The sequence below is a fragment of the Stegodyphus dumicola genome, chromosome 3, assembly GCF_044657685.1.
Source record: "Stegodyphus dumicola isolate Sdum_Otavi_A_Nest chromosome 3, ASM4465768v1".
NCBI classification, from domain to species: domain Eukaryota; kingdom Metazoa; phylum Arthropoda; class Arachnida; order Araneae; family Eresidae; genus Stegodyphus; species Stegodyphus dumicola.
The window spans coordinates 142,440,834-142,458,056 of NC_140770.1; the positions used below are offsets into that span (position 1 = coordinate 142,440,834).

The window sequence follows — 17,223 nt, forward strand, 5'->3', positions numbered from 1 at the left end:
AAATAACTGTTTTAAAAATTTCCATTTACCCATTCGAACTGCGTAGTTTAAATAAAAGGTGCATCGTTTATTTTTTTCATATAGTTTTCTATATAATTTTTTTGGTCATAGTTATTATTTTAGGTAATTTTTAAATTTGTATACTTTTATTTTAATTGTTTGTCTCTTCAGATAATTGTTTTAAAATTTTCTATTTATTCATTCGAACTGAGAATTTTAAATATATTTATTAATATAAATTTTTCAGGATTTGATTTTGTTTATTTGAATTGCGTTTCTTTCGGAAGAATGTTTTGTGTCCCAGACTAAGATGCAGCTGAAAACAAAATATATTAAAAGAAAAAATACAGTAAAGCACAGTTAACACGCCTTTCAATGTTCCGTTCAGAAAAGATATACTATAAAGGAGAAAAATGTATAACCGACATTGTAACTTAGGATGACTTGCATATATTGCTTTAAATAGCTTTAACAAAATGCTCATTGCTTTGCACAATTTTATCATCTTACATTTAGTTTCTTAAAATGTTATTCATATTTTAGTCAATATTTTATTTTTGAAATCGCATTTGGCTGTATATTTGCAAAATGTAAGAGTAACAGACCAAGAAAATGAATAGAATTTTAAACATTTTTCTTTGGACTCATGGGCTAACGACTGTATTGTATTTTTAATTACATCAAGGATATTGAAGCTATTTTGACAACTTTTAGCATTTTTAATATCATGATTAATTAATTTTATAATGAAACTTGCTGCTACTTTTTCACTTCTTACCACGGTCACTTCACATGTGGAAATGTTTCTAAATAAATAATAATTTCTGAATGTGGACGATAATTATTGTGATTTATTTACGTTTAAATTTTAAAAAATTATGTAGACGCTCCATGACTCTTTGTACGGCCAATTAAATTATACACATTTTTTACTGAATTTCATCTAAACTTATTTCAATGAACTTCATTAGAGATATATTTCTCATTTAATTAAGATACTGTTTGTTTCAACATATAATCTATGTATTTACATTTATTATTCGGCTAAAAATAAATGCATCTATCATATGCATTCATTTTCAGTCAAATGTAACTCTCGATATATTTAGTTGTATTTCAATAATTTTGTCAATAACAACAACGCGCATAATGAGACTATATTTTAAGTTATTTGAAGAATAATTAACCGGCGACGTATTAACAAGGTTAAAAATTAACCGGCAGCATATTATCTGGGTTATGGATTAATCGCTTTGTCTAAAAAATGTTAAATGTATTATTTGTCCATCAAAGTAAAGCGAAATTTTTACGGAAAGGTGGAGAAACAGACTTCATTCAATATTCTGCAGAGTTTCAAATGTAAACAAATGACAGTATCTTAGATTTAACTCGCCACTTACATTTTTAAATTTTTGATAATTCTACAACTATTGCATGCAGATTAACTAAAGGCATAAAATCCTTAACCGGAACACAAAAACCACGTAATTCAATCACTTATAACGGGAAAATATGCACATTTTGCCAGTGCATAAGATTAAAAAAAACTAAGCTCTCCGAGCCAGGTAACAGAGTAGGAATATATATATGTAAGATAAAAAATATGAAAGCAAACTTCTAAACTTAATTCACTATAACTTCCATTATTTTCTATTTCATTTCAGAACTTCCTCTATCTATCCTAAAAATAGCGCTTAAGTCTAAACTGTGTCATTCAAATTAATCATGCGATCTTACTTAACCCATAATGCAGATCCCTCTCGACCAATCACCGAATTGTAAACCAAAACTTTTCTCTTCGCCTGCTTCCATCCTTCATAACTACGCACTTCAGCTTTTGCTCTCTACTTTGCTAAGATGTAATTTCGCTGGCTTGCTTTCTATTCCAACAATATCAAAAATGTAAATCTTCTGTGGAAAGGCACGACTAGAGTGCCAAGTGATTGTGGCCACAAATATCAATTGCAAATAAAAATGGAATTAAAACTGCCTCGACTGCCAAGTTCTTTAAATACTACGCAATCAAAATTCTTCTTCAATATGGATCTAATCACGCATCTACACTGCTCCGTCTTTTTTCCTTGTGCTTTTAATATTACATATATACATACGATTGTTGCAGCCAATTGCAACGGAAAAGGGAGGTGCACAACTACATGTTATAGCAGTCGCATATACAAAATTCTAACGTTCTACGGCTACTCACTCAATACGTACGTAAGTTCAAAAAAAAAAAAAAAAACTCTTCTGAATTAATTTTAAATCCATTTTAGAATCATATCTGGCATATACAGTCCTTTATTCTGTCCATACGTACAGATGTCATGCAAAAACATAGTTCAAATGATTTCGAGAGCGGTTGAAATATGGTACCCGAAATCTTTCACTATTACATTACTTTCTTTACTTCGTATACAGAAGTAAAAATATGATAAGAAACACCGCCTGCCAGTATATCTTACCAAAATTTTCGAGTGTCCTTATTATTATACTTGTTACTAATTAAAATTTTTGAAATAACTTATTTATTGCAAGGAATATTTTGATGCTGCTCATTTTGTAAAAACAAGGCTTAAAATAAATATACGTAATATATTACAAAAAAAAAATCGAGTTCAGTTATTCAATATTTAGTACAACATCCATGTAAATAAATTTGAAAATATGCAAGTGTCCGAAAACACGTGTGAGCGACTGTATATAGTCATTACAATCCACACCATACAGATTATCATTAAGGATGGATAGCAATATCTATTCCTAATGAGACAGCAAAGAATGTATTAGATGTGAACTACAAAACATTTACATATTTTATTTATTGATTAAGTTAACTTTTTATTTGAAGTTATTAGTTTTCGAAAGCACATTTCAGATATGTTACCAATGAAGAGAATATCATAATTATGAGTCATTATTTTATTTTAAGATAAATTACTTCCAATAGATTTTTTAAAATGATAAAAGTGCAAGATATTCTGAAGTAAATGAAATATGTTAACGATGATACTCATTATACCATGCAAAGAATTATGAAGAACACCGACAGATGAATGTTACAATTCTAAAAAAAATATATAACTTAATTAGACAATAAAAACTAATTAACTTTTATTACAGATTTTAATCAAATAATAAAAACCCCAAGAATGAAACATACCTGAATCGAGTATCGATAGAATTTAGCGGTGCTTTCATGGATGCTATGAATTGATACAGACTACAAAATCAACAAATCCAGTCACATCCAAATTTCTTTAATGTGCAGATGATTTTAAAACTATGCAGTTTCTTTGAGTAAAGACACATACTTAACAAAATCTCTTTACGTCAGTGATTCGATATTCAAGCGACCATAAATAAAACTTATTGTTCAGCTTGAAATGCAGTGTGTAGGTTATGCTGTATTTTCGGAGAATCAATGCACAGGATTCTACACACATCTTTTAAATATATACCGATAGTATCACTTGTAAGCACAGCCACTTAGTGAATTTTATACGTGAGAAAGTACTTATCCATTAGTAAAATAGTCTAATGTAGTTGTTTCAGTCAAAGAACGAAATAAATATCGAAGAGTCCTTTTCAACACTGTTTGATAACTTATAAATGTCCAACAGCATATGACTTAAAACTCACGTAAGAAAGCTGATGTTCACTAACACCTTATCAAACTGTTAAAATACATAGTTGCATGCTATTTCAACTATATGAGTTTCGCTGTTTTTCCTCAAATAAATATACCTTGAGATTAAAATGCTAAAATACGACTTCTGCCTGGAATAGACTCAGACCCATTCATGAGGGCCTAGAAGACATTCTTTTGGCAGAAAATAAAATAAATGCTTCCCTGCGCAAGCTTCAAAGAAACATAAACAGAGTGACTTGCTTGGATAGAGACCTCTTTCATAAAATCTGCATTTAAGCTGTTGCCTGAATATGTATCTCAAGTGGCCGTAGCATGCTTCGATGCAAGCCAAGGAAATGAAATTGCTCAGAGATTATTATGAAGTCTGGCGGTTTCAACAATGTCCAGTGATGTATCTACGATGTTATTTGAATTAAGTCCCTTGTTGATGATTTGACAATTCCCTAACAGATTCTAGTAACTACTAACGACATTACGGCTAATGTTCACTTGCATGGCTGCTTGCTTTCTTCCTCTTTCATTCCTCATCTAAAAGAATTGTGAAATTTCATGGTTGTTAACCTCGATGTACTAAGAAGTACAGGTGATCCTCGATTTAAGGTGCTTTGCTTGCGATTTTTTGACTTAAATGTGGTACAAAAGCGCTATCATTCAGTATCTTTCAAATTGGTCATTTTGATTATTCGAATCTTTCAAATTGGTCATTTTGATCATTTTCTAAGTTAACTATATGCAGATATATGTAGCACATATACGCAAAGCGTTGCAAGGTATATGCAATATACTCTTCCTAGAAAATATACAAGGAAAAGAAGAAAAAAATATACTTTTAAAAGCTTATTCTTTTCTGAAGAAGTCAGTGTTTATTTAACCATTTAACCATTAGTCATTGTCCTGGAATTTTTATCAGGTATCCCCAAGTTCATCAGAAGAAAATAACGTGATTTGCTGTAGCATCCGAGAATTAATTTTAAAATCAATGCTTCTAATTTATTCAGTATTATTTAGGCGGAGTATGCTTTCAGCTGGGTCCGTTAATGGTGAGTACACGTACAGCAATAACATTGTTCACTTTTAATGCAATACTTCGGAACTGATATTAAACTTTATTTCAAAACGTTCTTATTGTTAAATGAGTTTTCCTATTTAAGTGCTTCTGTTTGCATTTTAGGAAGTTTGATTAGCTTTATTGTTTGATAGATCAAAAGTGTTTAGGATTTACAATATTTCCTGCTTATGGTGATATTATTAGCATGTAACATGAGCAAAAGTTGAGAAACACCTGCTTATAGAGTTAAGGTTTTCAGATTTACGAATTTTGAAACGAAATAAAAACACCCGAAGGTGTTGGTAAACTGAGAGATTAAGATATTAACTCTTAATCTAAAATACAAAGCTCGCAGTATTTAAATAAGATGCTATAGTTTTAACATCCTTATTTCAAAATAAAGTGTCAATTTATAAAATTCTCAAAATATTAATTCTTATATTGCATTGAATATTTAAACATTTCATGCACCTCTACATTAATTGAAAATAGTTTGGTTTTTCACTTTCCTGGAAGCCCCTTGATTCGTGTAAGTTTCCACCCCCCCCCCAAAAAAAATATTGTTTCATTTTCTTTATCATAGTATTTACACACATCTGCGGTTAAATTAACTTAATAATTCAAAAACTTCTAATTTCAAAATAGGATTTAAGAACTGGAAATTTAAAGCAAACGAATTTAGGCACCTTTCACAGAGATTAAGAAAACATTGTAGAAATAAGAATTTTAAATCTTTGAACTCTGATTTAGCTTTTAAGTATTGTAAAAGCTGATTATGTTTACGTTTCTTTCATATCAGAGCTTTGGAATGACGTAATACTTTCATTCTTAGCGTAATAAGTGTTTTATTAAGTTTTTAAACGTTTTTATTCATCGTGTAGGAATTGGATACTGTTTAAACCTATTTTTTCAGTATACTTTAAGCCGATCTTGCTTTAATGTGAAACTAAATTCGAATTTAAAATTTAAATTTATTATATATATATATATGTATAACAATCCCACATAGTTTTCTTAAGACTTTCTTTTATTCTGACTGTACTTTTATTACACTAACAGCCTAAAATAGTTATTAAACAAATATATATACATACATATATATATATAATGATTCTGATGAGTCTAGCTAATGTCATATCTCGAGACCAGGTAGTAATTAATAAAAGAGATGAAGAACAGTGTTTACTGCTTTTAAATTTCTTAGTTTGTTAATCGGGAACAGATAGATTAAATTTGAAAGAAAAATTAAATATCCTACTCTTTTCCGAAGGGCAACTCACTGACTTGTCGAAGGTAAACAGATTTTATTTTAGGCAGTGCAACACTTTTCTTTTAAAACCACCGAATTTTTTTATTAAATTTGAAAGTCAAGTAATCAAAATAAATTTGAAAGTTGCTTTGTCAAATGGCAGCACATTTCTTTTAATTCGCTGAGATTTCGTATTAAATTTCAAACATGAATAGCTTAAACTCCCGAACATATGCAGTGTTTGGGAGGGGGACTGCACGTGACAGTTTCCAAAATATTACGATATATTAAGTAAGTTAATGTGAAGCATGACATCCCAGTTATTTCAGCATAGAATATAAAAATATTATTTTCATTATAGAAGCTGAATACAATTCAACTCTAAATGCTGAGTATCGCTTGTTGATTGTTTTTGTTTCGTGTAGTGATCTTTTAACAAAAGTAGAGAACGAAAAACTGCTATCATAGATAAATTTATATATAAATTTAATTTTAATGTGCATTTATTAAAACGTTGTTCATATACAAATTAGGAGTATAGTTTGGATTCCTACACGCTTCTTAAAATTTATCATGACGTCGCTCTTTCGTTTTTCGACGATACTTCCCTTTTCAATAGACGTAAGTAATACTTCGAATAATTTTTTCTTGTTTTATGAAGTGTAAAAATTATTTTAAATATTAATTTTTTTTCGAATTCATTGCAATAGTTATATTTTACTACAATAACTCGATATTTTATGTGCAGCACTTCAGAATTGAGTATAATAAATGAGAACAGTCTGAATAGAATAAATGAGAATCTTATGCCACGCAAAAATGTTCTATGAGGCAAAGTTAAGATCTTCAGATGACTTCTTTTTTAAATGTAGGTATACCATATTTTAAATTTTTGCAATAATTTTGCTTTTTGCAAAAGATCTTTTATGTCATTAGTTAGGAATTATTGTTAGGTTATGATAACGGAAGTACGTATTTGCTGTGTAACACATCGAGATGCAGTGCTGTGTAATACAGTATAATGAGTTCGATAATGTTTAAAAATATAATATAAAGCATGAATTATGACAAAATTGAACCTAACATTGGTATTAATAAAATATGTTTCTACTTATTTTTCGGTAAAGGGTATGTTTCAATCCAATAAATTTTTGCAAATAAATATTTTATGACACTTACCGCTTTTGAAACAGATAATATGAATCCTGATTTGATATTTCTTCATAATCTGAGTTGTAATAGTTGAACAAAAGTTATAAATATTATTATAGTTGAAGAACTCAGATTCGAGAGTTTTAAAATTAGCATGCATCTTAATATAGCAATTTTTAGGTTTTTTAGCATTCAAAGGATTGAAAAAAGAATACGACTAAAGTATTCCTAAAATAAGAAATGTTTTTAATTTTTAAAGCTAAAAAATTTGCTAATTTAATAATTTACTGTAAGAGACGTGAATTAAATGCTGAAGCATGTATTAAAATACACTCATGTCCATAAATTAAGGATAATTCGGAGTCACGCGGAAATCGAACTCTAAAATAAATATATCACCTGTAAAATCACTACACACATCTTCAAGAATCATATGGAAATTTCAGTAAGTAACCAGATGACACCGATGGCACGTCACAATGACGAGAGTGTAAGAGAGTGATATATACAGTGTCTCACAAAAGTGATGGGACACTTGTGCTTTACAAAAGGAAACTGCAATAAAATAAATTAAAACATGTAAAATTTTTTGTGGGTGTGTTTCATACTTAAATTTAGTAACAATTATTACATAACATACATTTTCTCAAAATATTAAAATATTAATTTAATAAAAATACAATTCTTTAGAACGGAGCAAAAAATGGCCCACATAAGTGATGGGACACTTACTTTTCCATCAAATATTTATTCAAAAATTTTACTTTTTAAAAGGTTTTAATATTTTGTTGGATTTCCTTTTAACACAATTGCTTAAAACACGATTGCGAATTCTTGATTCCAATTCTTGCCAAATATTCTCTATGGGATTTAAGTCTGGAGATTGTGGTGGTGTTTTTATTATTTCAGGACAGTTATACAGCCACCAGAGTCTAACATTCAAAGCAGTGTGCTTGGGGGTCATTGTCCTGGTAGAATTTAAAATCGTTATGAAGGTTCAATTTTCGTGCTGAAGATTTCAAATTTTGATTTAAAAATGTCAATATACTTGAACTGATCCATTATACTGTTAATAAAAACAAGATTACCAACTCCAGCGGACGACATACACCCCCATACCATAACTACTCCTCCACCATGTTTTACTGTTGGCACCAAGTTCTGTTTGCGAAATTCTTCCCTGGGTTTTCTCCACACCAATATTCTACCGTCAGAACCAAATATATTAAATTTACTCTCATCAGTAAATATAACTTCAATCCAGTAATCAGAATTCTTATTTTTATGTTGGATTTTGCGAAAGCCAGTCTGTTTTCTATTCTTTTCACTTACGAAGAATTTTTTCTTGGCTGCTCTATCGTGATATCCAGTAGATCGAATTACTCTTCTAATAGTCTTAGAATTAACAATTACTCCATATAATTCATGTAAATCAGCAGCAACTTTAGGAGCACTCATTCTTGGAATTTTTTTAATATTTCGAACGATAATTCGCTTTATTCCATTGGATAGCTTTGATGGTCGGCTAGGTCTTCTTTTATTCTGAATCATATGATTCTTTTTATATCGTTTAATGATATTGAAAACTGTTGAATGACTCAAGTTAACTGTTTCAGCAGTTTCTCTAATAGATTTTCCACGTTCAATATGCAAATTAATAACTAATTTTCGACTTTCAGGCAAAGTTTCTTTTCGTTTAGCATTCATGGCTGCACAGAGCTAAAAAACACAAAAATTCCAAAACAAACTGGAGAGAAATACTGCAGACGATTTTATAAGTTATTGCTAATTGCTTTTGAGTAAAAATAAATACCCCAAAAGATATTTTTATTGCTTACTTCAGACGATTTTTGTTGCATAGTACGTAGTGTCTCATCACTTATATGAGCCATTTTTTGCTCCGTTCTAAACAATTGTATTTTTATTAAATTAATATTTTAATATTTTGAGAAAATGTATGTTATGTAATAATTGTTACTAAATTAAAGTATGAAACACATCCACAAAAAATTTCTACATGTTTTTTTAATTAATTTTATTACAGTTTCCTTTTGTAAAGCACAAGTGTCCCATTACTTTTGTGAGACACTGTAAGAAATACAGGCAAAGAACTAAAATTGTTCGCAGGCGCTTTATAAGCATTTCAGTGCAATAACCGAATAGTTATGACACAAAGGACGCATTTGGATGATTTTTTACGTGGTAGAATTATCGGCCGTCTGGAATGTGGGCGTACCCAACTGGAAGTCTCAGACGAACTTGGAATTGCCCAGAGTGTCATCTCCAGGCATTGGCAACGATTCCAAGATGATGGTAATGTGAGTAGACGTTAAAGCACGGGTCGCCCCAGAGTTACAACGCCGAATGAGGACCGGTATTTGGCAGTTACTACCAAAAGAAACAGGTGAAGCACAGCCTCAGACCTGTATCGTCAGCTCTCTTCAGCCACTGGTGGGACAATTTCAAGGCAGATCGCTTAGGGCAGATTGGTCTATATGCTCGTAGACCTTTCAGATGCGTTACACTTGCTGCAACTCACTGTCGCCTGCAGTTAGCCTGGAGTAGAGAGCATGCAACAGTGGACAAACACCGCAACAGTGGGCTTGTTGTGGACACCGCAACAGTGGGCTTGTGTGATGTTTTCCGACGAGTCCAGGTTTAGCTTGCAGTCTGATTCTCGCTGGACGTTCATATGGAGAGTTCCAGGTACCCGTTACCACCAAGAAAACATCATTGAACGACACCGTTACGGTGGTGCCAGAGTGCTCGTTTGGGGTGGAATTATTCTGGGTTCCAGAACTGACCTGCATGTTCAAATTGGAACCATGACAAGCCAAATCTATCGGGACGTCATTCTGGAACAACATGTACGTTTGTTTCTGGGCGCCATGGGCGCACAATTTGTGTTTATAGATGACAACGCCCGTCCTCACCGTGCAAACATCGTAAGCGAATGCCTTCAATCGGAGGATATCGCCCGTATGGACTGGCCAGCATTCTTACCGGACTTGAATCCAGTAGAGCACGTGTGGGACATGCTTGGCCGACGAGTTGCAGCCCATCAACCTCCTCCTACATGTCTACCGGAACTTCGGAGAGCATTGCTTTTTGAGTGGTGTAATATCCCCCAAGATCTGATCGATAATTTGATACTAAGCATGCCTAGGCGTTGTACGGACTCTATTGCATCGTCTGGGAGACATACAATGTATTAACAATCATACGAACCACGTAATATTGGTTTTTTATAAATAGGTTTTTTTTTTGTAATTTGCTCCAGGGAGAAAAAATTGCTAATTTTTTTAATAATATCAAACATATAGCACTTTTTTTGCTCTTTACCTTTTGTTTAATAAATAAGCTTTACAGATAAGTCAAATTTGTTTTGCTTCTAACTCTTCCTTTGCCTGATTTTGCATTATCCTTAATTTATGGACATGAGTGTAATTTATTATAGTAGAATAAGTAATTCTGTAGGTAAACCTAGAAGTTCTGGCTTGGCGTTTATGATGTAAACCTAGCTTGTTAGCTTACTGTTCAGCTCAGAAAAGTGTAATGAGTCTTCATTTCGTTTAATTTATCTTCATTCATCTCCAGTACAATAATTTGTGGTTTAAACACAGTAAGCATAAGGCTTCCTAAAGATAATCTTTGAAGGAATTTTGACAGCGTTTTAGCATTATGTGAACGATTAACATTTTTTTACGTTAGTTGTCATTAATGCATGATAAAGGTACAAATGCTCATAAAAATTTTAGCGGAATTGTAATTTAAAATATTTTAAACTATATCAATTAGACAAACTTTCAAATGACTAAAATAAAGCTAGGAACTATTAAAATGTACATTTATTGCTTTTAAATGCAGTAAAATTTGAAGATCCACAAATATAATTTGAAAGATAACTTTTAATCTAAGACCACGTCAAATAGTAACATTAAGAATTATATTATTCGTCAGGCCGCGTAGAAGCTAATTTAGAGATCTTATGTCGCTTGGAATGGCAACTCTTGTCAAGTCACATTTGGTTTCATACATGGGAAAGCCACGAAAACACTCATGCAACCAGCCCGTTCGCCAGAATACGAAACCCGGACTGAATTACCAGTACTCAGCAACTTTGCCGTTAATAGGCACGCCAAATCGCATAGATGATAGATGCCATATAATATAGTGTAATAAAGCAAAAAAAAAAAAAAAAAAAAAAGAACTCCGAAACCAAATGTTCCTACAATTTTGTTTTTGATTTTAGTTGATTATGGCAAAGTAATCGAGGACTATCTAAGAAGAAGGGGTGTCTTATTCGCGGGTGACTTTTTAAAAACTTACTTCTATATAAGTTACGCATGGGAAAAACCTCGAAGACGCCCATGCAGTCTACCCTTTCGTCTGAAACTACCAGTGTTCAGCGACTGTACCGCTCGGCCGCTGTTGAGCTGCTTCTAATGTTAAAGTATAAGAAATAATATCGTATTCCTAAATATTTATAAAGACTTATCTTGTATGTGTATGATAAATAAAAAAATTAAATTAAAAAAAGATTCATTTGTTACCATACGATCGTACATAGTCTTTGTGTGTTTTGGATTAGTCACACTAACCAATCAACTCATGGTTACGATAGGCCCACAAGCGGCCGTGCGGTAAAGTCGCTGAACACTGGTAGTTCGGTCCGAGGTTCGAATCCCGCGAACGGGCTGGCTGCATGGGTGTTTTCGTGGTTTTCCCCATATGTAACGTGTATACGAGCCAGTTTCCCTTAGAAAGTCCTCCACGAAGGCATCCCTCCTCTCAGGCAGATAGCCCTCGAGGCTTTGCTGTAATTAAATAACCTGACTCAACCATGGTTACGATAATGCATCTAGTTTAAGCTGGTGTTTGATGAAGATGAAAAGCAAAGATGATCTGTGACTTTGTCAATAAATCTAAATGCATGAAAGTATTAAAACAGTGTTTATAAATCCGTGATTGTATTTAAAGTTCAAACGCAGTTAATGTAAATGAAAAAAAAAATATATTTTTCAAAGCATAGTTTATTTTCTTAATCATTTTCTAATAAAGCTGAATTAATGAATAGTGTTATTGTAGAAATAAGGTGCTATAAAGGAAAGCTATACAATTTACAAGCTTGTTACATATTTAGATGCTTTTAATTCATAGGTGCCCTCTAATCTTTCGTAACTTTTGGATCACAAATATGTTCCAAAGGCCGCATTAGCAGAACAAAATATTCCAACAATAGCCAGCGGAATTTAAATATGATTATTTACGATTAATTCGCACCCCAGCGAAAAGTCGCCAATTCTTTGACAACTTGGTAAGTTGGCGAACACCTTCTGCTTGGCTATCTTTACAGATCATAGGTATTGTTCTATGCTTAATAAAAGGAAGCATTTTATAAGAACCGTGAAATTTTGTGAGAAAGAACTAAAAATCTAAGTGACCGATATTTACATTTTTACAGCCGGTAAAAGAAATTACGCTTTAATGCAAAGCATCTAAGTCGATGTGTATCGATATGTACTCAAACATGTATGTAGTATGCGCTTGCGTGGACTGGCTATTACTGTATTTGTCCATAAAATTCGTCAAAAATAGAGCAATTTTACCATACATAAAAATGGGGAATGCAGATAATCAGAAAACATCTTTATATTAACTACCACAGTACAATATGTATTAATTGTATATCTGATAAAATTAATGGGGTTTTCAAATATGATTTAAACGAATGAAATGAATAAAAGAAATATGGAATCCTTACATACTTATAAAGCATCTCATGATTCGAAGACATCTTCCTTATATGTCTTGAATATTTCCTAACATTCGGGAATCTTTTTCATACTCTCTTCAAAGATAGTACTTTAAGATGGGGCATGGATTTTCTTCTAAATCATATTTCAGCCTTGCAAACACTTCATAATAAATCTTTACTACAAAGAAGACGTTCCATAGACGACGTATACTACCCATCCATACATCTCCCTGTTTTTGACGAAATCTGGTCAATATCCGAGAGCTTCAAATCCATTTCTTGATTAAAACCTTAACGATAATATTTCTTTCACAAACCGGAACACATCCATCTTAATTATTAGACTCACAGTTTCCACAAAAGACTCCAAGATCGAGTTTGAATTGCATTTTAAGCAACGTGTTACGATCAGAGTATCCAAGCTTGATTACAGTGCCACAGGAAGCACTATGTGAAAAATCGAATAGTCCGTGCCATATCTGACCAGGAAGTTGACTTTCTAATTCGAAAGATATTTAGTAGAAAAAAATTATGAGTAAACGGTTTTTAATAACAATCGAGGAAGCTTAATTGCGATTGCAAGGAGTATATTCAAGAAGTTCATCGGACATTTTTATTGTTCTTTTGCTTTTATATGATTTTTTGAGTGAAAAAATTGCTGTAAATACACATGATTTGAAAACGAAGCGTAATTCTTTATGAAGCACTGAAACGTTTTCTTCAAATGGTGGATATTTATCAAGTTGTTAAGAAATAACTTCTCCTTTTAATTGTTTTATATAGTGAAATCGGTACAGTTTGGTTGTGTGTGTGGGGGGGGGGGGGTACCGGCCGGCCGTAATTGTGGGCTTAAATGCAAAATGTGGTAAACTGTTCATTTCACTTTCCTGTAACGATGCAATGATATTGAACAATAATGGCGCGGTGTATCTCTGACGTTCCAGGATAACTCAAAGACTTGCCGCATCTAAAATTCTATATGAAGCAATTCTGTTGTAATTCTGTCTTAAAAATATATTCCATTTAATTTTAATATGAATTTATTGGAATATTGAAATAATCTCATCAGCAGCATTCAAACCGAATTAAAATAAATCGAATGAATGTTCTATTCCATTCTGTTGCCACTTATGGTTTTAAATTAAAGCGCTTGTACTGCTTTTCGCGTTGCCATTCAGAGACAGAGAAAAGTGTCTAGTCAAAGCGGAATAGGCATCATTATGAAAGAATAAACAAAAGCGGAAAGAATAAACATTGATCACGTAATTTTCCCTTTCGAGATTTTCAGCTGCTTGTACTTAACTACCGAAATAGGAATGCAACGAAAGATTGTGTTGCGAAAAGAAAGATTTTCAGAGAACATGCCAGTTTGTATATTCCTTTCCTTATCACTTCGTCTTATTTAATTCCGATCAAGACCTTACGGAATAATTCCATCTTTTTTTACTTCTTTGTACGAAGTAAAGGAAGTACTGTAATTACGATATTTAAATTATAATAAAAATTCGGGTATTATATTTCAACGAAAATATTCATTTTGACCGGTATCGAATGCAATTTAACGATGTTTTATGCATGGCATTTGTACATAAAAAGAGAATAAAGAACTCTTTTTCACAAAACGGGTTATGAAATGGATTCAGATGATACATTTTCCATGACCTCCGTACGTGCGTATGTATGTATCTGGTATAGAGTAGCCTCATAACGCTGAAATTTTGTATGATGTAGTTGTACATCTTCCTTTTTGGTTGTAATCCGACCGGACCAAAAGTATATATATTGTGTGCGTACGGGTTCGTAATTAATTGAATGCACAAGGCCAATGAAAAGTGAATAAAATTTATCATTATCCCAAGAATAAATACAAAATGCTTAAATTTCCTCAGAGATATTCGTACAATATCATAATATCTCAACAGTGGTTATATTTTAAACTACTAAAACGCTGAATAGAACTCAATTCAAAGCAGAGAAAAAGTTAATCCGATCTCACCGCGAATTCGCTACATTCAATCAGAGCACTAAGTAAACAACTGAATTGAGATGTTTTCCTCTAGCTTTTATAAGCTTTTTTAATTATGCACGAAATCATTCTGGTATTTTCTCGAGTACAAATACGAGATATCTATTTATTAAATGTTAAATGCGCGTGCTCCTGCATTTTAACTTTTCCGGAAGAACTCTCTCTTCAAATAAGTCTCGCGCTGCATTGCACGGGAATATAAAACAATTTTAATTACAAATTCTAGTAAAAATAGCTAAATAAATACAAAAACCGTGACAATATATATACACCCAATCTGTTACCCAGCTCAGTGAGCTAAGCTTTTTTTATTCTTATATGTTGGCAAATTGTGTTTTATTTACTTTAAAGGTGATTGAATTATGTTCCGGTTAAAGTTTTTATGCCTGTATTTAATCTGCATGAAATAGTTGTAGAATTATCAACAATTTAAAAGTTGTCTAAGGGCGACTAAGTTTAATAGAGCATCCATATTTGTTTACATTTGAAACTTAGCAGAATAGTGAATTAGTCAGTTTCTGCACCTTCAGTGTCTTTTTGACGAATGGGCCTTCTTGCCCGTTGGCCGAATTGCGTGTTTTTGCGCAGAAACTCTAATTTTAATTGTAAGAAAAAAACTTTAACTCCTTTAATTGCATTCGGTGTTTTATGTTTTGGCTATTTTTTCAATTTTTAATGATTGCTAAATGTGGTGGTTACTTTGAATTAGTTCTTAAAGCGACTGTCAGAAAATTTCTGCCAAAACAAACGATGCAAATATAATCCACTTATAAGTAGATTTATTAATTGATTTTTCTGAATAAATACTTAATTAAAATGTAAAATAGGTATGCAATAAATAATGTTTTGTAATTTTTAGGTCATCATCCTCTTCTCTAATATAAAATCGCCAACTACCTAATAGAATTTGTTAGCATTGTTTTTCCTTTGGTTAAAGCCAAATGCTTTGAGCAAAGTACCAATTTACGTGTTTTTAATCCAGTACAGTTCAACCAGTTGAAGTTCCTTTGTAATTACGGTAGCCATTGTTCTTCATATTGTAAATAAATCTCTGAATTCAAGCTGTGGTCCGTTAATATTTTCTTAAAACTGCTGAATTTCTAAAGGTGTAAAAGTGTTTCTAAATCAGTTCCTGCGAAACATGTATTGGATTCCTCGGTTTCAGATTCAACCAAATGAGAAATTTCACTTTTTTGGAGCCATTGATCATCATCGTTTTTCTACAATGCTCTTTTACCTTGTCTAAACGGCAAATTTGTAAGCTATTCATTTATGGAAGATTGATTCCACCAATCTAAATTAGAAAAATTTATTATTCCTTCAATTCTGTTTTTTACAAGTACCAATGAAGCTAATGTTGAATAATTATGGAAGCTTTAACCAAAAATAAAATTTAGTATGGTTCAGAAGTTTCAAGTTACTACTCCTACAAAGAGCAAATTCAGATCTAGGCAATGCAATTTCATGTACCGGCACACTTCGAGGTTGCTAAAATTGTACTGGATTTTCCACTTGTAACATTATAACTAAATAAATCACACGTCTTTTGCTTGCATCTTCAAAACATTTATCTTCATTTGCCAATTAGTTGATTCTTCAGTTTCCTTTAGTGCAAATAAATGTTTCGATAATGAATTTTTGTTCAAGTAATGTAGTTATTCACACTATTCTTATGGTACGGATCTTCATTGTCATATCTCTTGAAGTATCACTTTTGCTCCAACTATGTGTGAAGAAATAATCCCAGTTCTTTCTCATATCTTTCCGACAGTTGTTATCACACCTCTCTTTGACGATTTTAATTCGTAGGCATTCTTCGTATTCTTCAGTTTTTCGTTATTAATTCTTATACAATTTTTATTTGAGTTGCTTCTATATCGAAAAATCTTACAAATCAGTAACAGTTTTTTGAGATAGTTGTAAGTTTAGTATTTAAGTATCCGAAATAGATTTTTCATTGATCTTGAGGTTAGCTGTAAGTTTTGTTCGCCATTTTCCCGTGTTGAATCCTGCTTTTTCTTAAATGAACTTCACCTAATAATGCACTTAATAGAGCATCTATATCTGAGATAAGGTAGATTATTTATCTTAACTGTGGATAAAACCAACATATAATTTATTACTCAGAATTTGGAAAGCAGCGGGGTAAGCTTCTTCGCACAGTTTTATCTGGTTTTCCAGTGTTATGTTTAGTAAGAATGTACTCACCCTCGTAGCTCCCAGAACTTCTGTTCCATATTCGTGTCATCCAGAGAAATCTGACAGCGTTTCTATCATCCTGAGCTAATGTTATCTGCAGGAACTCACCTTCACTATTATTAGCTTCATGGCAACATTATTC

The 17,223-nt window shown here is 32.1% G+C and overlaps 1 protein-coding gene across 4 annotated transcripts in view; it reads left to right on the forward strand.

The window, feature by feature from the left end:
* LOC118191847 (potassium channel, subfamily K, member 16-like) overlaps positions 1–17,223 on the forward strand; it is a 277,734-nt gene that overhangs the window by 132,968 nt on the left and 127,543 nt on the right. The window contains exon 1 of one of the 4 annotated variants that reach the window (XM_085813395.1): positions 6,404–6,567. The exons of 2 other annotated variants lie outside the window; for them this stretch is intronic. In XM_085813395.1, coding sequence (XP_085669521.1) covers positions 6,520–6,567 — 48 coding nt within the window. In that variant the 5' untranslated portion in view covers positions 6,404–6,519. Of the gene's footprint in view, positions 1–6,403; positions 6,568–17,223 lie in introns of those variants that run through there. One more of the 4 variants, XM_085813391.1, reaches the window with a different exon arrangement.